Source organism: Bubalus bubalis, chromosome 3 (assembly GCF_019923935.1).
Source record: "Bubalus bubalis isolate 160015118507 breed Murrah chromosome 3, NDDB_SH_1, whole genome shotgun sequence".
Taxonomy (NCBI): domain Eukaryota; kingdom Metazoa; phylum Chordata; class Mammalia; order Artiodactyla; family Bovidae; genus Bubalus; species Bubalus bubalis.
In genome coordinates, this window is record NC_059159.1 from 34,349,347 (window position 1) to 34,375,082 (window position 25,736).

The 25,736-nt window shown below is 40.9% G+C and overlaps 1 protein-coding gene across 9 annotated transcripts in view; it reads left to right on the plus strand.

Annotated features, from left to right (window-relative positions):
- Positions 1–25,736, plus strand: part of STX8 (syntaxin 8) — a 209,305-nt gene that overhangs the window by 112,667 nt on the left and 70,902 nt on the right. For 3 of the 9 annotated variants that reach the window (XM_045164846.1, XM_045164845.1, XM_045164848.1), the window contains one exon: positions 12,978–13,079. In XM_045164846.1, coding sequence (XP_045020781.1) covers positions 12,978–13,079 — 102 coding nt within the window. Of the gene's footprint in view, positions 1–12,977; positions 13,080–13,150; positions 13,313–13,729; positions 13,797–13,981; positions 15,885–19,854; positions 21,664–24,650; positions 24,721–25,736 lie in introns of those variants that run through there. The other 6 variants (XM_045164849.1, XM_045164850.1, XR_006640804.1 and 3 more) reach the window with 5 other exon arrangements.

Sequence of the window (25,736 nt, forward strand, 5' to 3'; positions counted from 1 at the left end):
AAAAAACAAGATCAGTCTTTTAAAAATCAGCCAGTTAATTAAGGGAAATCATGGGACAGTTTCTTGTTTTGTAGCTGCTCAGATTAAATGTGGCAAAGGGGCTTCTCTTTGACTCTTGTAAAACTCTTCTTAGTTTTTCCTAATAAAAAGCGTTCACTGGACAGAAACCACGGACCCGGTTTTCCTTCCCTCAGTGCTTCCAATTAGGGATCTATTATCTCATTCCAGATAATTGGAAAAGGATATTCAAAATACTGCTCCGTGTAAATATGGCTTTTGCCTGCATTCTATTACTTAGGAGTTCTGAACACATCTGGAGCGAGGGCGGCCCCAAGGGCATTGAAGTGCGCTGTTTGGGTTGGCAGGGTGACATTAAAGTATATGCCAATTTGTAATGGCTTTTGGAAGCAGGCAGTTTTAAACTCTCCCTGAACTATTCCCCTGAGAAATTATTCAATTAAGTACAACTAAAATTAATGTTTAGCATTTTTTGTTTAAATAAAAGAGGCAGCTATAAAGGGAAATCTGTGGTTCATGCTTGTGGATTTTTTTTTGCTCTCAAATCCAGCGCTTGAGAAATAATTTAGTGGCCTGGAATTGGTGCATTTCCTAGAAGAGACCTAGTTGCTGGGTCCTCTTTACCACTTTCAGAACATGTCTCCATAGCTGCCTGGGTAGGTTTAGACACCTGGATGATTATTCAGTTTCCACATGTCCAGCACCAGCTGGGGAACCATGGGGAACATAGAGCCAGAAAGACTCCTCCATCTGTCTTCCTCATTGCTTCCCAGGCTTGAAATAGGCAGAAGTGATCACCTGAGGGTCTTGTTAAAATGCAGGTTTGGATTCATTAGTTGTAAGGTGGGACCTGAGCTTCTGCAGGTCTGTTAAGTTCCCAGGAAATGATGCTCTGGCTGCTGGCCTGAGGGCCACACTTGGAGTAGCCAGGTTCTACACAATAGTGGGGTCTACTTTGGGGGTTTGGTACATAGACTTGACTTTAATTTCTAATTGGTGGCCTGTTGCCTAGGTGTAACTCTTGCTCTTCTTCTCGGTATATTCTTACTTATTTCTCAGAAGCCCTGGGTCTCCTGAACCTTCCTAGTGCGCCCCCTCTCTCCACCACCCAAAGACTGTTTTGGGAAATGAAAACAGTCACTTTTGATTGATTCATCACAGGAGATAATAGCTTTGGTTCTTCTGTCGTGAGTCTTCCTGGAGTCCAGAAACATTGTCTGCCTGGTTTTCTCTGGTGCATCTCTTTGCAGTCATGTTATAAAGAAGGAGGGGAAAAGTTGACCTGATGTTCTTTAGTCTCTGTCCCTAAACACAGAGGCCAGAACCCTGGTGTGTGAAAGGGTATATAAGTAAGTGTGGCTTTGCAATTTTTAACCAAGCATTGTTACTTTCAAGATTTGGCCCCTCAGGCCTTGAGGTCCAGGACCTTGATGGTCAGCTTTCAAGGGTGGTCTCATTGGAACATGGTTAAAATCCACCCTGGGTGAAATCTCCTGAAAGACTGATTCATAACCCGAGGTGGTTCTTTGTCCTTATCTGAGAGGATGCTCTAGGAAAGACTACAATATTTGCATCTGCTGGACTGGTTCATCCCTTCCTTGTGTTGAATGCTAATTTATAGTCAGAACTGCCAGATCGAAGAAGATTGAGACGTCCTTGTAGTGGCCACTACATAACCCTCCCGATCGTCCCCCCCGTGTGCTGTCTCAGCTCAGTGTGGTATCCGCTAGGAATTCCTCACTCTTTTTTTTTTACCTTAAAACTCTCTGACAATCTGTCCTTTGTTTTTTTCTCATTCTCTTTTTTACCTTAAAACTATCCTTCTGTCAGTCTATCCTTTGTTTTTTTCTATCTCAAAACAATCTCTCTGTACAATTCTGATCATGTCACTTGCTTGCGAAAACCCTCCAGTGGTTCTTCTTTGCCTAAGCAGTGTTTCCAAGACCTTCTGAGATTTTGTCGTATTCACCTGTAGTGTTACTTATTTAAAGTTCTTCCTTGGACTTAATTTTTTTTTATTTAATTTTTTATTTTTACCAAAGTAATATATTTTGATTAAAAAATCAGAATTTAAAAAAAAATCAAAATTAGAAGGCTTAGGAGAAGCAAGTGTTTTCCCCATCAGTCCTCCTCTCCTCAAAGTTCTATCAGCCAGAGGCAGTGCTTCTAATTGTCTTAGTGATTTGCATGTCAATCTCTGTGGTACAGTATCTATATTTCAAAGTAATTCGCTCCTGTTTCTTTGTTTTCAGTCTTAGTCTCTGTCGACTTCCTCCTAAGGAAGATGTTAATTTAACCCACAGCAACCCCATACATACACACTTCCCCTCTTCCCCATTGCTCACACGTTTTCGTTAAATCAGTGTTGGTGGAATCGTGACTACATAAATGTTGTTCATGACCGAGCCACCCACAGTGGGAGCTAGAATTAGACATTATTTGATTGTATCCTTTTCCTCTAAAGTCACTAATTGCCTTTTTTTTTTTCTTCTTGGTTTACTTAGTTGTCTTTATTGATACTTTTTCATCTTCCCCATACCTCCACCGCTGACAGAATTGTGAAATTCCTTTCAATGTGGACAAACTGTCAGTAGCTATCTTAGTCTGTCCCAGCTACTGGAATCAGAACTGTTATTGCTGTCTTAATTTCTGAAAACTTTCTTATTTTCTGAAAGTTTCTATTCTACCTTGGTATAGTTTTATAGATGCATTGCCTTTTAACTCTCTAAGGAGGTGTGTGTGCTTGTTTCATTTGCTCCAAGAATAAAATAGAATGCAGAGTCTATCAACATATTGTATAAAATTGGGACGTTTTCAATTTTCAGCAGTTCTATAATTGATGGGACTCCCCCACCCCCAATTTGTAGTTGTTCTGTGCTTCATAAAGGACTTTGCACTTGGATTTCTTTTTTGTACTTGGAGAGTTTAAACATACATATAAAATAAAACACAAAGTTTATTTAAAATGCATGTATAATCAGATAGCAAAGATACATGGGTGAACTGTGGCTCCAGTGACCTGTCTGTAGGTACCTGCCTAGAACATTTACACCCCACTTTAAGAATGGAGACACATGCTTCAGATAGATCCAGAGTGTGAAAACTGCTTGAAATAAAGGGAGGTAACTTTTTTGCAAAGGAGGAATGTTCCCTTCTAAAGGGGAAATGTGTTTCTTCAAGTTGTTTGTTTCTTTTAAAACAAGAGTGTGTGGTTAACTTCAGTTTTCTGACTGATAGGTGTCATGGTACCAGATCTCTCAGACTCTATGTCTTAACCCACTCTCTGGGCTTCATCAGGTATCTTCTATGAGAAAGGGACAGGCAGAGAAATCAAGGTGATGTTCCTCTGGAATGGGAAAAATGCAGACTATGTTTAGTCTGGAGGTAGACATAGACCTGAAATTTGAGACATAGGAGGCATGAGCTACCAAGCAAAGCTTTTGAATTGAAATGCAGAGACCTGTCTCCGTGTCCTACTGCTTATTCATAAGGTATCTTAGACAAGTTGCATAATCTGTGTAGGCCTGTTTGGACATCTATAAAATACTCTGTTTCCCTGTCTATCTTCCAGGATTGTCAGGAGGATTGGATGAGATAATAAATGATTACAGTACATTAAAACTGTATTACCCTCATCATGAGTATTTTTAGAACTCTTCATTTATAGGAAATCAGACTGAAACAGGAATGGAAGCCCTAACTTAGAAGTAATGCCACTTTATGGATTTCATAAAAAGCTTGTCTCTTTTGTTGAGCTCTCAGAGCAAGAACCAAGGAATGATGTTTAAGACTTTCTCCATCTGTCCCATTTTCTTTTTGGACTTATCTGCTTTGTTCTTACTGTGTTCTAAGAACTTCGACATGCTCTGAATATTCAGCAGCTAGGGCAGATATGGAAACACAAGGCTATGATCCTATTAGAAGTTTTGAGTCTAAGAGGAAAAGTAACTGCTCTGGCAGGCAGTTACTGGACTGTAGGCTCTTTCTCAAAGGGAGCAAAAGTCTAATGGTTTGGGTCTAGGTATTTCATGAGAGACTGTCTAGATGCTTAAGTGACAGAATGGAGCGAAGTAAAAAATGTCCATGACTCTCTGTAATCACTTGTAAGAGGGGAAATGTTGGCAGTGACCTTGGCTCACTGTTGGAGGTTATATTCTTGACCAAAGTTGTGACATTAGATGATCGCGATTATGACCAACATACATCACGACATCACAGCATTGCTTGTTGTTATGACCAGCGTCACAGCAAGTAAGAACGGTACATTTTTATAACAGTTACAAAACAGGATTACATAGTTTTATAGCTTTTAAATAACGACTACGCAAGAAGCCATACATTACTACAAGGTATATACACAGCATAAAGAAACACTCAACTGGATCATGGATTTGGCTCAAGGAACTCATATATTCATTGTACTAAGTAATAAACATTTACTTAACAATAGTTTAGAAGACATTTATAGGAAAAACTTGAATGATCTCATCTTCAAACGAAGCAAAGCAGAACAAAACAGTCTTGGAACTTTTGCTCTGCTGTCCCCTTTTCCTTTCTGAATGTTAGGAAAAAGTCTCTGGAACGGGGTAGATTACAAGTAAGGGATGTTGCTTCCTACATTTGCAGTACAGCTAGATGCTCATAGCACAGTCTGCTTTCCTTCCTGGAATCCCCAGCCTCCTACGTGATCCTTTTTTTTCTTTTTTTTTTTTTTAGTTTACATTCATTAAGGTTCACTGTTTGTTTATTTGGCTATGCCAGATCTTAGTTGCGGCATGCAGCATCTTTAGTTACAGCAAGTGAGATCTATTTGGAGTTGCATCATGCGAGCTCTTAGTTGCAGCATGTGGGATCTAGTTCCCTGTCCAGATATTGAACTCAAGCCCCCTGCATTGGGAGCCCCTGGACCACCAGGGAAGTCCTTAAGGTTCACTCTTTGTGCTGTAAAGTTCTGTGGGTCTCGACAAATGCATAACGTCGCATATCCATCATACAGTATCATACAGAATTTTGTACTCCCTAAAAATCCTCTGCGCTTTTCCTGTTCATCCTTCTCCTCTTCCTCCCCATTGTATTCTGTTTATAGTTTTACCTTTTCCAGGATGTCGTGTAGTTGGATTCATACAGTCTGTAGCCTTTTTATTCAAGGTGCACAAAAACGTGTTGATTATTTTGAAATCATTTAGTCAAAGCTGAGCCACGTTGTCACCAGGATTCCAGTTTTCTGAAATAATAGGAAGTGTATTTTTATTGTCACTTTATTTCCTATAGCAAAGATTCTGATACGGCTTAACTTTTTTTTTTTTAAGTACTTTTTTTTTTTCTTGAAGGGCTAGGAAAATGGCTGAGGTCTATATTTTTAGCCGTATTATAGAGTTGTTTAATGCCTAACTTAAGATGTTATGCTTTTAGCATTGTGTCTTCAAATTAGGACTGATAGCATCTTCTCGAAGCTCTGTGGTTGTTTTTTTTTTTTTTTTTTTAGTGACTTAAAATTTCATGTCTCTCTACTATTGATAATATTTAAAAATTAAAAGAATTTTCTGGATTATCAGGATGACCAGTGTATTGTTTTGCCATGCAATTCTAGCTCACATTTGTTTGTGATTGTCTTAGTAGTCCTTGGCTGGTGAGAAAAAGACAGTATACTTAATATGTAATGATATATTTGCTTCCAAGAAAAGGCCAAAGGCTGTCACTGTGCTGTGTCTAAAGGATGTCTCCACCACTGGAATAAAGAACAGCAGGACAACCCCAAAGGACCTATACTTTAGTCTGTATCATCTTCACGTTTCAAGCAGTAATTTACTATTCACAAAACAAGCTTCCTCTGTCAGCATGAAATTAATGGTTGTTAAAATAGAATTTTAGTTTTCCATTTTTCTATAAACAGAATATATCCCATCATTGATGTTGATAGTTAAATAATTTAAATAGAATAAACGTATTAATACTGTGGGGTATAGAAGAAGTTTCTAAATTTTCTAACAAACTAGATACAGCTCAAAATTAGAAAACAGTGACTTACAGCACCTGGCAAGTTTTCAGTAAATATTAGGAGTTGTCATTTTGGTTTCAGATAATAGGAACTTTCGGATAATAGTGGCAGACTAGTGTCTTCTGGCTGCCTTCTCTTGCCCACACTTGAGCTGCACTCGGTCCTGCAAATCAGGCAGATTGCCCCCTTTCTTCCCTTCCCTCCCGCACCCAAAGTGCCTCTCAGCACAGCCCACAGCAGGGGACTGTGCCCATCCGTAGACACGGTAGATGCCACCTTCTTTCCTGAAGCGCTGCCTTGTGGGACTGCATTCTCTTCTGGGCGTGTTTTTGTTTTTGTTCTTGCCTTCTCCTTTGCTTTTAGTTTTTGTTCCTCTTGTTCTTTAAGTACTGACGTTCTCTAATATTGTTCCTCCTTCACCTATACTTCTCTTCTTGTTTAATTTGAATTTTTCAGTTAACATTACAGAAAAACCATGTATGCCTGTGTAGTGCTGTACTTTTAACACACGTGTAGATGAGTCTAACCGCTACCACGGACAGGGGACACAGAGCGGCTCCATCGATCGCTTGTCCCCTCCCCATCCCTCACCCTTGGTGGTGACCAGCTGCTCTGTTCTCCATCAGCATAGTTTTATCTTTTGGAGATTGTCATATAAATGGAATCATACATATGAACTTCTGTAGTATTCCACAGTACTATTGAGCCCATCCAGTGAGTTTTTCTAATTTGATTCTTGTATTTTTCAGCTTCACAGTTCACATTTGGCTCTTCTCTGATTTCTGGGGTTTAAAAAAATTTTTTTTTTTTTTTTTGCAAAACCATATCTTCATTTGATTCAAGAGTATTCACCTTTACTCATTAGGTCATTTTTATTGTAACTGCTTTAAAGTTTTTGTCAGATAATTCCAGTGGCTGTGTTATCTCAGCATTGCATCTGCAGACTGTCTTTTCTTGTGCATCTTGAGATTCTCTGGTACTTCACAGGCTGAGTGATTTTGGATTTGATCTTGGACATTTTGATTATTATATGATGAGACTCTGGTTCTTGTTTAAAAGGAAAATTTATTATTTACTTGGGTATTGTTTCTTCCTTTCCTGTATCTTTGCCGCTCTTATTTTTTTCTTCCATGTTTTGCCCTCTTTAACCTTTTCCTGTGACTCCTGGGAGATTATTCCAGTTTGTTTTCCAACTAAATATTTTATCTAGATTACAGTCTGCCTAACTGCTTCACTGTGGTTTTTTAATTTGACAAGTGTGTCTCTACCTGGAGCACTGCTTGTAGTAACTTAGGTCAGTCCCTCATTGTGGCTCTCTGTTGTGTTGTATTACTTTAGTGTCTTTTTGAATCTTGTTTTTTAAAAGGAGAATCCTCAAGAAACTGGTTTCTCTTTTTCTGGAAAGAATTCTCTTTGCTAGCGCAGAAGGGGTACGGGAAGGGGAGAGGATGCTCCTTCTGTATTTACACCTGTTGGCCGTTAGCTCATCTGCACACACAGGTCAGTGTCTTCTGTTAGAAGTTGGGAAGGGTCCTAATCTTGGCATAGGCCTCTGTCACACATGTCACAGCCCAGTTGAGGGAAGACTGAAAGGTCATGGGTTGATGGTGGGGAGGAAGAAGGAAGGGAGCCTGTGCCTTCTGCCCAGCCTGGCGCACCTGTCCCTGCTTCAGATGTGAGCAGGTGCAGCCAGGGAGCTTTCTCCTAGGCCTCCAAGGCCGAATTTTCCCCAGAGGCTCCACGTGGGTGGGCAGTAACTCCCCACCCTAGGGCGCCATGGCGGATGTATTACTTTCCTTTGCTGTGTCACAGGTCGATCTCTCCTGTTCTGTTTCCCTAACCCCTTTCCTAGGGTGAGGGTAGGGTTAGGGTTTCCTAGCGTACAGAAAAGTGTACTGTTAGATGTTATCACCCACCCCACGTTTAGTTTCCATGATAATAAAGGGAGTTAAATTAACGCCCTCAAGAAAAGCTCTTTATTCACTGTTTGTTGTGTTTTTTTAATGCTTGTCTTTAAATGTCATTAGTGATATAAGCTAAAGGCATAACATAATGACTTTGCAAGTGCCAGCATCCACTATGAGTACCAAAAGATACCAAACCTATCTGAAAATATGCTACACACTTACTGCACTAATATGGAATTCACTGAGACTGTAACTGAGTGTAGAAAACTTAAATATAATTAGATTCAGCTATGTTGGCACTGTATAATATTTCTTACTGCTCTTTGACTCGGTTTTGCATCACACTTCCTATTGTCCATTTTTTCCCATTCTGTGTTGGAATGGCATTTGGTATCTCAAGTTAATACACAATAGAAACATAAGTTCCTTCTTGAAACCAAATGCAAATAATTACCAGGAATCAAAATATCAGTTGCCATTTGGAGGCTGTACTGTCAGGAATCTGAAAGAGTCAGCTGGTTGTTTCTTAACCTGTGTTCTGAAACCTGCATTTAATTTGCTCGTAACAGTCTGTGGTTGGGGAAATTCCCCCCTTAGAAGCTGCTAGGCTGCAAGGTGGGAATTCCCCCAGGCTCCTTGCCCTTGGAAATCTCCTTCTGAGGTCATATTAAGGAGTGAGTTCAATTAAATCAACCCACAGTGGCAGCGCAGACCTTTTAAAAACTAACTTGGCAGTGTGTTTCAAAGTCCATGGGGCAGTCATGATCACACTTAATTAACTTAAGGAAACAACAGAGAAGAAGGAAGATGATCATGGAGGAAAGAATTCATTGACTCATGATGTAGAAATACAGAAGCATTCTCAGTATCCCACAATAGGCTATTTTTAATGAATGTTTATTTTAATGGAATGAATATTTTGTAACCATTAGAAATTATAACCATGAAGACTGTATAACAACATGAAAGCATACAAATGATATGTTAACAGGGGGCAGAAGGCTCATATATTGCAATTATATAAAAGTATGTATGTTTATGTCAAATCTTAGAAGGGAATCCATAGAAGATACTTTTCCATCTCTCATTTATAAACTTGCTATTATATAATTTTTGTCAGTTAAAAATAAAGGGTTTTTTTCTTTTTTTGGAAAACAAACAAACTGGTAATCAGATGAGGTTTACCAGCCAAGATGTTTGATCTAAGATGAAAACATTAACCCATTCAGTGTTGACTACTGGTTTTTGTTTAGTTAACCTTCTACTAGTTTTTTATTTACCTCTAAGTAATGAATATTTATAAATCTAATGAGAGCTCTGTCCAGAAACCCCGTTAACATATAACAACTGACATATTTAGTATCTGACAAGGAATATTTTCACTTGACTTTCTTATGGTGCTATAAGCTTATTAAGTCTGAATTTTATATTACATATTGTGACTTTAAAACATATCAGGCAGGGACTCCCCTGGTGGGCCAGTGATTAAGACTCCATGCTTGAATGCAGGGGATTCAGGTTCAATCCCTGGTTGAGGAACTAAGGTCCCACAAGAAATAAATAAATAAATCTTTTTGCCTTTTTCCCCCATGTCTTACTAAATAGTGTGGGACTTAAAATGTTTGATAGAAGTTGCCAGAGAAGGTTACTTTTGCCTTTTTTTTATTATATAGGTTATTTAGGAATGGTTTCCTTAACATTCAAATATGTTTGGGTTTTCTTTCCCATCTTCTGTCATGTGTTCCTTCATCCTGATGAAAGATTCCTTTTTATCTGTGATCATACTCCTTGACTTGAAGTCGATCTGATGCATATTAATACAGCTGTGCCAGCTTTCTCACACACACACGCTCTGTGGTTTATATTTGAAGTTATTGTGAAGGCATATAGTTGAGTAGTGTGGTTTTTTATTATTTTTGAATCTTGTCTGACATTCTTTATCTTTTGATTGAGAAGTTGGTCCATTTATATTTAATGTAATGACTGGTACAATTGAGTTTAAGTCTGCCATCTAGGTACTTATGGCTTTTTGTCCTATCTGTTCTCTGTATCTCCTTTCTTGCCTTCTTTGGGGTAAATTCATGCATATTTGGTATTCAATTTTATTCCCTCTATTGATTTTTTTTAAGCTATTCCTCTTGGTGGTGGTTATATGGTGGTGGGTGTGTGTTTTTTTTTTTAAGTTATTGCTTCAGAACTCTGCTGTTTAACACATTATTGATGAGAGACATATTAATACATCTTTTTTTACCCAACCATTATTGACATGTCAATGTCATTTACATAACAAATGACTGGCCACAGATATTAATTCCTTAAAATAATCCCCTGGTCAATAATGAGTTAATATAATAATCACTAGTCACATATGGATATTTAAATTAATTGAAATATGAAAAAATAAGTCCCTGACTAGAGTATGGAGAATGGATTGAAGGGGCTGAGGAACAGAAACAGGAAGGTAAGTTAGGACAGATTTAGAAACCCTGGAAACTTTTTGTGAGGTATTACTAACAGAGTTTAAGAGAAATGGTAGGATTGAAAGATAATGGGGAGGTGAAATCAACAAGAATGGCTAACAAAGGGAATGTCAGGTGAAGGAGAAGGGAGACGTTGGTGTGACTCCTAAGATTTCCTTCTTAGGCAAGCAAATGAATGATGGTACCGTTCATTAATTGAGGCAGGGAAGACAGGGGAGTCAGAGTTGGGGGAAGATGAGGAGTTTTGTTTGGGGGACCTTGTGAGACAGGTATTTGTAGGAATTTCAAGGTGGAGATAAGTAGTAAGCAGTTGGCTGAGTCAAGGATTTTTGGAGAGCTGTGTAGAGCAGAAATTTCTTTTTAAAAAATTTTAAATATTTTTAAAATTAAATTATTTAATTTAAATAGTTTTAAATGAAAATAGAATAGAAATACACAGAACTCTGGGGATCACCAACAAGAGGAGGAGGACTCTGGTGGTCTGCCTGCCCCAGTGTGGGAAACAGGTTCGATCCCAGGTCCAGGAAGATTCCACATACCTTGGGGCAGTTAAAGCCTGTGTGCCACAACTACCGAAGCCCACCCATGTGCCTAGAGCCTGTGCTCCACAGCAGGAGAAGGCACCGCAATGAGAATCCCTAGGGAGTAACAACTAGAGACTAGCCCCCCAATCACCACAACTAGAGAGAGCCTGCACGCAGCAACTAAGACCCAGTGCAGACAAAAATAAGTAAATACATATTTTAAAAAAAGAGGAAGAGGAAACACTAGGCAGAGCTTATAGATAGTTGAAAGAAAACTGCTGCTGCTGCTGCTGCTAAGTCGCTTCAGTCGTGTCCAACTCTGTGTGACCCCATAGACGGCAGCCCACCAGGCTCCCCCGTCCCTGGGATCCTCCAGGCAAGAACACTGGAGTGGGTTGCCATTGCCTTCTCCAATGCAGGAAAGTGAAAAGTGAAAGTGAAGTCGCTGGGTCTTGTCCGACTCTTAGCGACCCCATGGACTGCGGCCCACCAGGCTCCTCCATCCACGGGATTTTCCAGGCAAGAGTACTGGAGTGGGGTGCCACTGCCTTCTCCGAAAGAAAACTAGGAGAGAATATATCCTTGAATACAAGGAAATAGTTGTGAATAGATGGTTAAATAATAGTGACCGGATTACTAGGCAGATGTTGTGTAGATAATATTTGACAAATTTGGCTTAGATCCACTTTTCTAAGAAGCAGCAAGTTATTCAGTGCTTTGAAATTATTCAGTGCTTTTATCATTTATACTCCAATCATTCATTCCCTTTATCTTTTAGTATCTATCCTATCTTGCTGTGTATTGGGCACTCTCCTAGGGATAGGAGCTACAGAGATAAGAGTTTGTGTCCATCATCCTCTTCCTGTAAAAGAAAGACATGCAAAGAGATATCTGTTGTTTATTTGCTAAATCGTGTCCGCAACCACAAATAAAGAGGAAGGGAGGGAAGGAGGGAAGAAGAAGAACCAAAATTGGAAGAAAAAAAAAAGCATATAGAGCTCATCATAAGAAATTCAAGCAATTCAGAAAATCCAGGCAAGATCATCAAGGACCCCACCACTGAGAAATAATCTTTATTAACATCAGGTTAACACTGTCTGGATACATCTTTAAAGGTTAGTACATATAAAAGGAGGGATGGAAATAATTTTACCTAATTAGGGTTATACTATATGTGCTATTTAAATGTTAAGTGCTTAATTTCACTTTTAAAAGATAAGCATCAAAAAATAAACTTCACATGAAGAATTCTTTCTAAGAGGTAGTAATTGCTAAAAGATCCATTTAAGGTTAACAGAAAAAGAGCGTAAAATATTAAAACCTTGGTTATTTTTATAAAGCTGTAAGTGTGTGTCTTACTTTTCAGCAGCCTGATAGGACTCTACTGTCAGTGATGAAGAAATTAACACCTTAGTTTCTTTCACCTTTCTCCCCATGTTCCTCCCCTACCAACTGCTTCCTGATCTTCACCTTTAATTCCATTGTCACTGTTTGTAGCATTTGTGTACTCCTCTGTAACCTGATCCATTTATTTGTTTATTCTCAGCTCCACATATTTGATTCAGTTTTTACCATCATCTCTTGTGTCATGGCCTCTGGCTTCTCCAGCCCAGAGTTGTGTTATTTTTTTTCACCTCTTGGTTGGCTAGATTTCATCATCAAGTAGCTTTCTTAAGAAGGGCCCCAGTGATCCCCGAAGTCCTCTATACCATCTGTCTATCACCTTTATACTCAAATGACAACTTGGCCGGGCATAAATTTGTTGGGTCATGCTTTCTTTCCCCTGAACTTTTGACATTTCTCCTCTGTCTCCTGGAATTCTGTTGAACTTTTTTTTTTTTTCCTTTACTACTCCTTCCCTCTCTAACTACCCCCCAACCATCAATGAATCAGAATTGCAGTTTTCAAAGAAATGTAAGTTCTTTAAAACCGTCTCACACACTGCAGTTGAGAGAATTATTACTAGGAAGGCCCACCACAGCTATGAGACTCTGATGTGAGCCAAGGTATTTTTGGAGTGTTAACCATGCATCTTTGTTTTCCTTTATAGAGATAATTGATGACCTTGCCAACCTGGTGGAGAATACCGATGAGAAACTTCGCACTGAAACCAGGCGTGTGAATCTGGTGGACAGGAAGTCCACGTCTTGTGGTAAGAGACTGCTGTAGCTTCTCTCATCGCTTACGGATAAGCTTCCCACGTTTGGTCTGATTTTACCGCAGGGATCCGCTTGCTCTTCGAATACATGCAGTTTCATGGGATGAAGTGTTGAAATTTCTAGAAGATTCCTACATCTTGGTAAAAACGAAGTGAATTGTTACGAGTGCAGGGAAAGTAGAATGCATTGTTAATTTTTGTTTTGTAATTAAAAATAAGAAACTTTCCTCAGTGCTTACCGAGAATAATAGTTTGAGAAATTGTATGATGTCATGCAGACCGGCGGTGGTAGATCGCATGGGTTTTACAGGCCACCTTGCCTGTTTCGTGCCTTGTTGTTTTAGTCACAAGTGTCCTTGCTGAACCTGGAGCCATAGAGCAGTTAGAGCATAGAGTCTAAAGTCCAGCTGAGTTTATATCCTGTATTTAGTGATGTTGTCTTTGGCGGCTCTTTTACTTCTTAATACCTTGTGCATGAAATGAGGAGACATAGGTCAAAATAAGAACCACCAGGAATGCTGCTTAGAGTGCTGATTCCCTGGCCGTCCCCTTGAGACTGAGTAGAGCGAGGCTGGAGTTCCAGAGGGTTCCTCATTTAACAAGTGTGCCAGGCACTCCTGATGCGGGTCCTTGCTCTTGGGCAGACATTCTGATGCAGATGCTTGTCGGGTTCCAATGATCTACTGCCCGTGCACAGCGCCATGCCCACAGGTAAGTGACGATGAATGGTGCTGAAGCGGCAGTGATTACACTCATGGTTATTTGGTGTTTCATCTCACAAAGGTGCGCCAGGTGTATACAGCTAAGACTTTTGTTACATATAACAGTGCACTAGCACCACCAAAAAAAGAAAAAAATCTAATGACCTGAACTTTGCGCTTTTTGCCTGATTTTAGCCCTTTCAATATGAAGAACATAGTGGATCCCTCTGTTCTGTCCAGTTTTAGAAGAAGGACCTCTATACGAGGGTCACCTGTGATGCACAGTTTGAGAAGTGCTACCTCCCTTGCCTGTGTGTGTGTTGTCAAACAGCAACCTACAACAACCAGGTGGTGGAGGGCCAGGTAGATATAGACTCTGGAATCTCAGAGGAAGTGGAACATGGGGGCACCCACCCACTTCCGTTTCATCACCTGTCTGCTCCCCTCAACCTGGCAGTTCTCATCCACCGGATGCCAAGCCACTCTGTGCTCCTGCTTCTATAATAGAGCACGTGCTTCTTTCTGCTTCCTGCCCAAAGCAAAGCCTTCTTGATTTTGCTTTAACAGCCTTCTCATAACTTCCCACCATGCTATTCTTTGCATCAGATCCTCCTGAGTCTCTGGCAACAGAGATACATGGGTTCACTCCCACCTCCATCTGTTATTATCTTCAATTCTCATATAAACTTAATCTTTCTGAACTTGCGTTTCCTTGGCTGTTTAAAAAAACAAAAACAAAACAAGTAGATAGCCTGGTTGTCAAAATGAAATTATATAAACCATGTAAAGTATCCAACACTGGCCATTGTCCATGAATTTCCATATTTTGTGCAGAGAGCGGCTACAGCCTGATAGTGAAGAGTGTGGGCTCCAGAGGTTGGACTCACACCCCAGCTCCACCATTTACCAGCCATGTGACCTTGGGAAATCCCACTCCCCTGTGCCTTGATTTTCCCATCTCCAAAATGGGAATAATAATGGTACATATCTGAGAGGGTTGCTGTAAGGAATACATGATTTAATAGAGATAAAGATATAGATGATAAGTAGATAGATAGATAGGGATATATAGCACTTAGAACAGTGGTTAGCACATAGTAAGCAGTGAGCAAGAGTAAGTATTGACTGTTATCATCATATGTCAGTCTGTTTTGCATTTACAACATAGCAGTCCTCAGCATATGCCATTCATGACATCACAATGAAGAATATTGATTCTACTGTTGCCAATTTTTTATTTTATAGTTTTACCTGGTATTGATGTTTGTATCTAGAAATGTCCATAAAAATATTCTGAGCTGAGCTGTTTAATTTTTCTGTCTCTACAAATATGACTACTTCCTGTCTCTAAACTGTGACTACTCTAGGTATCTCACGTAAATGAAACCATACAGTATCTGTCCCTTTGTATCTGGCTTATTTCACTTAGCATAATGTCTTCAGTATTCCCCTATGTTGTACCATGCATCTGGAATTCTTTCCTTTTTTAAGCTGAATAATATTCCATTGTTAATATTTATACCACATTTTGTTTACCCATTTATCTGTCAGAGGACTCCTGGGTTGTTGCCACCTTTTAGCTACTATGAATTGTGCTGCAGTGTGCATGAATGTACAAGTAGGAGTTCAAGCCCCTGCTTTTTTGTGTATATACCCAGAAGTGAAAAGTCAAAGTGTTGATCGCTCAGTCATGTCCAACTTTCTGTGACTCCGTGGACTATAACCAACCCAGCTCCTCTGTCCATGGGATTTTCTAGGCAAGAATACTGGAGTGGGTTGCCATTCCCTTCTCCAGGGGATCTTCCTGACCTGGGGATTGAACCTGGGTCTCCTGCATTGCAAGAAGATTCTTTACCATCTGAGCCATCAGGGAAGCCCCATCTGAAGTAGAATCACTGAATCAAATTGTAATTCAGTGTTGAATTTGGAGAAGGCCCTGCCCTACTGACCTGACCTTTTGTTTTGCTTTCAACCTTTAAACTCTTAGTTACTTTCTACTAGTTTAGTTTAGTTTAGTTTTTAGTGTGATAAAAGCCCAGTTGCAGGGAGGAGTCAGGGACTTCTGCAACCTGAGAGGGGCAGGCAAGTGGAGTGGAAGGTAAGGTCCTGGGCCTGCCTAGTTGGGAAGTGTAAGAGGAGACCCTTTCCCCATTAAAGTGGGGCCCTAAAGAGCTGTACTCTGGGGGAAAAAGTGAACCAGAACCAAACTTGGGGATTGTGGAGAAGGCAGCCTTGGCCCTGTACAGATGAGGAGAAGAAAAGGAAGAAAGACCATTTTTTCTGACAAGTTGTGGTCACAGAAAGGCCCTCATGTGCATTTGTATCCTGAGTAGACACACTCATCTGTTGTGGCTCCAGGTGCCTGGCGAAAGCAATGAAACACCTCTCTGGAGGAGAGAATATTATCCGTGGTCTCTAGGAGTCAACCAGAAATAAAACGTCCAGGGCAATGACCAGCACACACCCGAAGATAATCTGGCATACACAGAGACGGCACAGCGTGAGCAGAGACCAGCAACAGACTGCAGGACCCAACCTGCACACACTGGCTGTATTAGAATTCTCAGATCCAAATGATGAAATCAATCATTATATTTAAAGAAAGACATGACAGGCTTGAGAGTATCTTCAGAGAATAGGAAGCTATAAAGAGTAACTTAGAAAATCAAAAGGGATCAAACAGAACTTCTAGAAATAAAAAGTAACTGAAGTTCAAGACTCTGTGGACATACTTGGTACCCGGCAGAAGAGGACCTCAACTAGAGGACAGATGGGAAAAAAACAACAACATATTCCCTTTCTGTAAATGCAGGCATTTACAAAAGGCTGTCCAGACACCATGGAAGTTAAATTATGATCTTAATAAAAAAGGTGTTTAGTGGGGTAAGGGCTTGGTCTAAGAGCCTCAGGACATAGCAAAGAGTTAATCATTTGCTCTCCCCAAGTGCAGGGCCAGGTTGATCATTGACATGTAAACACAGACACACAGTACATGAAGCTGCTAGTAGGGCATATTTTAACTGTTTGGGGGCGGGGTGGGTGGGAATCAAGCCTCTCAGGGTAACTCGGTTACTGTTAACTTGATGACTGTTTAAGAGGGCTTGAGCGAGCTAAGAATAGCAGTGACGCCTCATCATTTTACTTAAGGGAGTGCAAAAAAAAAAAAGGCTATGAACCGTGAAATGGTCTTTTGTTTTCCTACCGCCAGCATATCGCCCTACTGATCTGATATAATATCAGTCATAGATGCTTTCCCAATGAGGAAATTTCTGGTTGTATAGACAGACCCGATTGCAAGGGGGCCCGCTCAGAAGGGCCCAATGATGAATCTGTTTGTTCAGTTGTTAACAAAGGATTCAGACGCCTCTTTATGAACCTTTCACTTGGCAGCCTGGGCTTTAACATTTTTTTTTTACTGGGATCTTTGGGTGGTTTTTTTCCCCACCTCCCTTTTCTTCACCCACCCCCACCCCAATAACAACAGCATCAAGTATAAAACAATATTGTCTCTCTCTAGCTTCTAAACACAAACGAGACTGGTATTTTTCATTGGCACCTACATGTCCGTTCAGATCTGTTATGTGTGCTAAGGACACCCACATAAAAGCAGCATCTTTGTAATTGCAGTTTAAATATTCATTGTGCCCCGTCCTCATTAGAATTCAAAATAGAGCCTCGTCTGAGTCTGAGGGACGCAGCCAATTGTGAAAGGCCAGGCTCAGAGTTCTGAATGACCTGGGTCGAGGGACAGTGTTGCTTCTCAGCATATGGACTATTACGTAATGTTGTCTAAGCACAGCCATTGTGAGTTTAGCAGTGTCTCGGGGATGTGGTTAGAAATCAGCCCTGCTGGCACTGTGTTAACACTGTCTTAATCTGGAACCACTGGATTTGCCTTCCACTCCTCAGAAATGGGGTGGCTTGAGCGAGGTGGATCCGTTTAGTCTTTCAGAAAGGACAGTCCAGCATGGCTGTGAGCCCAGGCAGACCCAGGTCACAATCTGGGCTCTGACACTGACCACCTGGGTGACTCGGAGAGTGGCTTGCTCTCTCTAGGGCTCAAAATGGGCGTACCATGGTTATTCTGCAGACTACACAAGAACAAGTTCGGTGGCATCATGCATGCCTGTGCTACTGAGTCCTCAGTAAATGCCAGCGATGTTAAAATGTGGCTGTAAATTGGTCATCAAGAGCCGCCTTGACGAATAAGACTCAGAGGCTCTTACCTCTCTCTCTGAAGCCAGTTTAGAATGGTCTTTAAGGAAAATAGTGATGATTCAAGAAAGTTATGCTGGAATATTATGGAGCTAGGAAGTTTGCATCCTCATTTAATCAGAAATGGAGTCAGTTTTTTTTTCCCCCCAGTTAAGCTGGAATTTATAATCTTGTGGCTGAAGCCATTTCCAGTCATGAAATTAGCGAAAGCCACCTGGGGGGCATATTCAGGTGGCATGGCTTGACTTTTGTATAGCACAGAAATGACTTGCTCTTTTATTAGCACATTATTATTACTTATTACAGATTTACTTATTACAGACTTATTTTCCATATAGACTTGTTTAGACCCAGGGTGGGAGCAGCATTAAGCCTTTTGGTATACAGGCATACATCATTGTATTGCACTTTGCTCTTATTGTGCATCACAGATGTTGTGGAGTTTTATTTGTGTTTTACAAATTTAGGGTTTATGGCAACCCTGTCTTGTCAGATGATGGTTGGCATTTTTGGAGAGTATTTTTAAATTAAGATGTGTACTTTTTTTTTTTTTTTAGACATAATGCTGTCACACGCTTAGTAGACTACAGTATGGTCTAAACGTAGCTTATATGCACTGGGAAACCAGAAATTTGTGTGATTTGCTTTATTGTGATATTCCCTAGAATAGCTATTCAGCCAGCCTGAAACCAGCCCCTGGAGAGCCAAGGGGGCTAATTCAGTCTTTTCAGTCTCCGTACGCTCCTCTTCCCCTTTTTAATTTGGCTTTGCTGAGTCTTACTTGTGGCATGTGGGATCTAGTTCCCTGACCAGGGATCGAACCCGGGCTCCCTGCATTGGGAACTCGGAGTCTTAACCCCTGGACCACCAGGGAAGTCCCTCAGCCTCCCTTTGTCTTTCTTTTTTTCCTCTTCCATTTTCCATGGAAGACATACTTAGGACTCAGTCCTTTATTCTTTTTTCCTTGGCACTTTTTCCTTAAGCTACTCTTTTGACTCTTGGATGGTTTCACAGGCAACTCACAGCTCTGCATCCCAGACCCCAGCTTCCCCTGAATCTCAGGGTCTGTGTCTTCAGCTGCCGCCACCCAGTTTCTCTTGACCACCCCACCCCGGCCCAGCACACTCTTAATCCCTGTATGCTCTTCATAGACTCATTGTCTTTAGCCCCAAATAAGCTTCCTCTTCCGTTGCTCCCCATTTCTTCAGGCTCAAAACTTCCTTCGTTCCCTCAGAGGCTTTCAGAGGCCAGACAGCAAGTCTCCTTGAAGGAAGCAGGCCCTCGCTGTTCTCTCTGGTGGCAAATGAGAGAGTGAACAGCAGAGTTTTGCCATGCAGGAATGCCATGCCGGATCATCTGTTTGTTTATTTTTATGGGAAGCCTGAAATCTGGATCTTTAAGTGACTTCCTAATATTTTAGTGTTGACAGTAAACGAACATTTAAAAAAATTCCATGTGGGCCAAATAAAGCATGTGGCAAAGCCCTACACTTTGGGGCCTCTCTCTCACTTCTGTTTGGTCAACCCCTAGGCCTGTCTGAGAATAACCGTGAAGTATCTGTCTTCCCCGTTCATCACTTTGTGTTCTCACCACTCTGTTTCTGGCTCTTGTTGCAAATTAAAAATAATAATGAAAGGATTTCCCTGGCAGTCCAGTGGTTAAGAATCCGAGCTTCCATTCCAGGGTGCTCAGGTCTGATCCCTGGTTGGGGAACTAAGATTCCGCACGCTATAAGGTACAGCTGAAAAAATTAAAAGTAAGTAAATAAAACTTTAAATAATAATGATAATGAAGAATTCTGTTTACTGGGTACAGAAAAATGTGCATGATTACAGCGTTGGTTGTATTTATAGAAACTGTGGCCTGCCATCTTGTGAATTTGGTGTCTGAATACAGGAGATATCTACCTGGCTACCAGTGTTACCAAGATAAACAAGATGAATGCTTCTCTTAAGAGTTCTCTTATTTTGTCAACGTGCCCTTTTCAGTTGATTTAAAACTGTTTTGCTCCCTAGACATATCTGCTGTATATTTTAGAGAAATGACTGCTCTCCATCATGGAGATAATAGATACCAGGAAGTGAGACTACAGAGCGTAAAATTCTTAGGACACCTGCTTCTGAAGTCCAAGCAAATACGAGGGCACTCCAATGAATATATTGGAATCGCTGGATACTCATTTTAGGAGCTGAAACGTACAACTCGCAGTCCTGCCCTTCTCCGGGCACCTCAGAATACTCCCCTCCTGGGCCCCACGGGTGCATGTGGCATTGGTGTCATGCACACGTGACACGTTTGTAATCAGGTGTCTTTTATATGTGACCACACCACTGTTGTCTGCTTTGGTTTTGAATTCCTGCTGTGGAAAAGCCTGGTTTTTCTGCTAACAACATTTATTTTAGGGGAGCAAGAAGAGGACCAGGCTGTTCAAATGTTGATGCTTTGGCTTAATCCAGGCAAAGTGAAGCCTTTGAGAGGAGCGCCAAATTGGAAAACCCCTACTTAATGGAAGGTGATTGATAAGGGCTGACAGCCCAAAAGCTGTCACCATGACTGCCTGCGAGGCCGCCACGCTTTTCTAATCTGTTACGAGGCAGTGACTTTTGCTATCATCAAGGGGTCAGAAATGATCACAAAGTAGAATCATTTTTTGATTATTGTTTTTGCTCGGTGTGGTTTGGAAAGATAAGGTGTGATTTCCAAGCGCGGCTTCTGTTGTGATGGAGCAATAACCACAGTGCACGGGCTTGGCTGATACCCCTCCCCCGGGCATGTTCGTGCGAGTTTTCTGGTTGTGTCTGTTCACCAGTGAATTCGTCTTTCAGCCTGCTCCATGGGACCAGCAAGTACTGGCTGGGTTTGGAAGGATGATCATGGCCTGGGACAGAGCATGTTTTGCTCACTCAACATGTATCTCACTCACCTCTATCGTGTGTCTACCGCTTATGGGAGGCAGAGCCGCAGTGCCTACTCAGGGTACTTGTGTGCCTGCAGCCTGACTTCTCAGAAGTTTACCATTACACACCAGTGCTTCTCATTCTTATACTGATGTTATTTTATATTTGTAAATTGAAATGAGGAATTGGATTCTCTTTGTGACCAAAATTAATCCAAACGGGGAAGTCTTGGTATCTTTGATATCTTTCTTTTACCTATAAAGTCAATGGCTTAGTAACACTGTGTTGCAGTCACTCAGTGGTGTCTGACTCTTGTGACCCCAGAGACTGTAGCCCACCAGGCTCCTGTGTCCATGGGATTTTCCCAGGCAAGAATACTGAAGTGGGTTGCCATCTCCTTCTCCAGGGGACCTTCCCGACCCAGGGATTGAATCAGTCTCCTGTGTCTCCTGCATTGGAAGGCAGATTCTCTACCATTGAGCCACCTAGGAAGCCTGGTTAGTAACGTTGACCATAAGCTAACAGTCAACATTACAAGGGTTTATTATTGGACTCTAATCCAATTATAATTGGATTTCCTCAAAAGAAATTGGCCGTTTTCCTTATAGCTGCTGCTGCTGCTGCTGCTAAGTCGCATCAGACTCTGTGCGACCCCATAGACGGCAGCCCACCAGGCTCCCCCGTCCCTGGGATTCTCCAGGCAAGAGTACTGGAGTGGGGTGCCATTGCCTTCTCCCAAGTCCTTATAGCTAGATTCATCCAAATCTTCATGAAGTCAGTATGGAAAGGCGGGGGGTGGGCGGGGGGAGTGGGGGGGGGGGCAGTCAGTGACTTAGACTAGATGGTCTTTGAGTTGATCCAACTCTGTTGTCCTCTTTCCATACCCCTTTGAGGAGAATTAGACACTTGCTTGCACACACACACACCACACACACACACACACACACGTCGTCAGATGTGAGCCAGAGGTCTCGGCCAGAACTTTGCTGATCTCATTTCATATAGGGTGGTTGGCACCAGGTTAGATACTTGCAGAGTTAAATCCTACCTGAACAGGGACTTTGACCTTTGATGTTATGTACTCTGTTTGATTGGGGGAAAATTTTAACAGTTATATAACAGAATAAAACCAAGCGAGATAGGGTAATTTTTAAATGGAAGATATAGAGACCATCTGTTGTAGTATGTGTTTGTATTGGAAAATAAAGCACTGGGCTTATTGAGCATAACTCCTGGGTTCTGTGTTATAAGTAGTTGGAAGAGATGCCTCACACGTTTCTCTCAATTTGGCTGTTATAGCTCTAGGGTATTTTTAGTAAATTAAATTTTTTAAAAGGAAGCTGTAATTTTTGAAAAACATCCCCTAAAATTTAAGTTTTGGGTTCAGGTTTTCATGCTGCTCTCCCTCAAAAATTGTTACTATGAAATGGAGTAAGTGGACATTTAGCTGATTTTAGGGTTATTTAAAGTCACAGTGATTCACAAGTGGATTATCTTCTCTCTGTATTATACAAAGAGAAATTCAGATATCAGACGACCTTCCTGACTTTCTGGTTCTTGCCACTCTGCTGAGGCTCTCTAGCCCGGGCCAGTTTCTAGTGTGTACTCAGAGAACATTGTTTTACTACCACATCAGCCATGATGCCCAATGTGGATGCTTCTGAGAAAGAGTTGTTGTTCAGTCGCTCAGTCATGTCCGACTCTTTGCGACCCCATGGACTGTAGCCCGCCAGGCTTCCCTGTCCTTCACCATCTCCCGGAGCTTGCTCAAACTCATGTCCATTGAATCAGTGATGCCATCCAAGCATCTCATCCTCTGTCGTCCCGTTCTCCTCCTGCCTTCAGTCTTTCCCAGCATCAGGATCTTTTCCAGTGAATCAGTTCCAGTGAATCAGGTGGCCAAAGTACTGGAGTTTCAGCTTCAACATCAGTCCTTCCAATGAATATTCAGGACTGATTTCCTTTAGGATGGACTGGTTGGATCTCCTTGCAGTCCAAGGGACTCTCAAGAGTCTTCTCCAACACCACAGTTCAAAAGCATCAATTCTTCAGTGCTCAGCTTTCTTTATAGTCCAACTCTCACATTCATACATGACTACTGGAAAAACCATAGCTTTGACTAGATGAAATTTTGTCGGCAAAGTGATATCTCTGCTTTTTAATATGCTGTCTAGGTTTGTCATAGCTTTTCTTCCAAGGAGCAAATGTCTTTTAATTTCATGGCTACAGTTACCATCTGCAGTGATTTTGGAGCCTAGGTGATTTTGGAGAAAAGAGTAACCACTGGTAAAGTTGAATAGAAACAAGCAAAATTAAAGGAGCTGTCATACCTTCAGAAGTCATAATAATTAATACCTGGCTGCAGTCATTTCTCACTGTGCAGAGCGTCCCTGTCACCCCCTTCTGCCGCCTGTCCAGGACTAAGTCCCAGCCGCCCCTTTTCACCGAGCGGCAGACTTCACAGCGGCGCCCATGTGAAAAGCGATTCAATTTCAGGGCAGTGCTTCCGGTCCAGAGCCCTGACATTAATTTTTTTTTTTTAAGTCTTTGTTGAATTTGTTACAATACTGCTTCTGTTTTATATTTTAGTTTTTGGCCCGGAGGCATGTGGGCTCTTAGTTCCCCCATCAGGGATCAAACCCACACTGTGCACTGGAAGGCAAAGTCTTAACCACTGGACTGCCAGGCAAGCTCCCAACATTAATTTTTCTTTTTTAAAGAACTTGACTCTAGACCTTGTTGCATTCATAAAAAAAATTTTTTTTTAAAATCAGCCCTCGGGATCCATTCATCTGCTCCAAGAGAACCTCACCAGTGTCGCAGTTTTTAGTTTTCTGGTCACCTTTTTGTTTTTAGTTTTCTGATCACCTTTTCTATCTCAGAACCAGGCAGTCATGACACTTTCCAGTCATTGAACCGGTGTTAAATTCCTGAGAAAAATTGATTTGGAGCTCATTTGAAATCACTGTTGGGTTTTCTCTGTCCAAGAGTGTGAGCACTGAGATCAATTTCTCCGGATTAGCAGCAGAACGATCTTTGTATTGGACTCCAGCATCAGCGGTCCATGACGCGGCCCTCCGCGCATGCGCAGTATCGAGGACCCCCTGTATCTCGCTTTGTGCCGCTCTGCGCTGACTGCAGCCTGCAAAATGAGACCCCGTGGCCTTGGCAGGGCGCGTGTCCACTGAGCGGCTCCCTACCCCACCACTCCACATTCTTCCACAAGTTGATTTATGGTGATAAGAGCCCTTCTTTCTTTTGGCCCTCCAAGCACTCATTCCTTTCAAAATGACTTTTGAATTTCTGAAGTCTTATTTAAAAAAAAAAAAAAAAAATTTTGTTTTTGGGCAAATCTGGAGCTAAGATTCTTCATCATTGTGTTGGCATTTGTCTGGTATAACTTCTTACCTGTAAACCAACAGAGAAGTGGAAAGAAAACTGTAAAGAGTCGCTTTTTTAAATGGATAAATACAGTGGTGTTTGCAACACAGTAATGTGAATTCATATTTAACCCCCTAAACTGTACACTTAGAAATGGTTAAGGTGGTAAATTTTGTGTTACATGTTTTTACCATAGTAAGAAATTTTTTCTGTTTAAAAAATGAGTAAATACTTGGTGTACCCCATTCCAGGAAATTATGGCAAAGTGAGAATAAAATTCCTTGTTATCTTTGTAAAATAATTTGTAATATTGTTCCATACAGCCATTTGTTATGTGATGTGCTAACAGAATCTTACTTATATCTATATAGATTTGCCTAAGCAAAATAGAAGTGGGAACAAAAGTGGCTTCAAAAACCAGAGGGCATCTTGAAAATAAATGTAAGTGAATTAAGCTTTGTGGTTGCTATATCTTATTCTTGCCATTCTTAGTAATACAAAAAAGGAGACATAATTGTAATGCATTACTGGGTGTGTGTGTGTGTGTGCTTAGTCATGTCCAGCTCTTTGTGACCTCATGGACTGTAACCTGCCATAGACATATACATAGCCATCATAATGTAGATGTTAGTTATAATTTTAGAATTCTTTGAATAAAAAAATTTATTTGTGCATTAATCATTTTGATGCAATAATTTTCTTTAATGTTGAGGTCTTTAGGTTTATAGGGTCTTTAAAAACTTGAGGGACAAGCTTCTAAATGGTAAACAAAAATCTGTTAATTAAAATAACAGAAAGATTATCCAGTAACAAAAAATTCAGGTAACTTTTAAAGAGTCCTTTGTATCCCCTTAGCTGGATATATTTCCAGAATGATGAACTGCAGACTCCTCAAACATTACTATTGTTGTTGGGAGTGGTATTAGTAGAGTAAATCAGAATCTACTGCATGTGTTAGTAGAAGAGAATAAGTTAGTAAATATATTGATGTTCTTAGGAGCAGAACAGATAGAGATAGCAAATGGAAAAAGAAAGAATGAACTTTATGGTGTTAGACTTGAATTAGAAGTATCACTGTAGACTCATGATTTAAAAATAAGGAAAAAATTAAAAAAAAAAAAAAAAGACATTTCTTTTAACTACCTGAAGAGCCTAGAAGCAGTGATACTCCAGTATTTGAGGACAGTTAGTGCCTAGATCTTTTGGGGTTGGCCAATAAGATCTTTGGGAAAAATTCAAACAAACTTTATGGCCAATCCAGGAGTTTCTAAATAGTATTTACCCTGCCCCCACCCCCACCCCCCCGCAACAACACATATGCAAACCAAGTTTTTCTTGTAAAAACAACTAATTCCAGGTCTGGAGCAGAGAAATTATAAGGCAAGGGTAGAACTTCTTGGGTCAGAAGTCAAGGAAATGCCCTAACAATGATGAGGGCTTGCTGCTGCTAAGTCGCT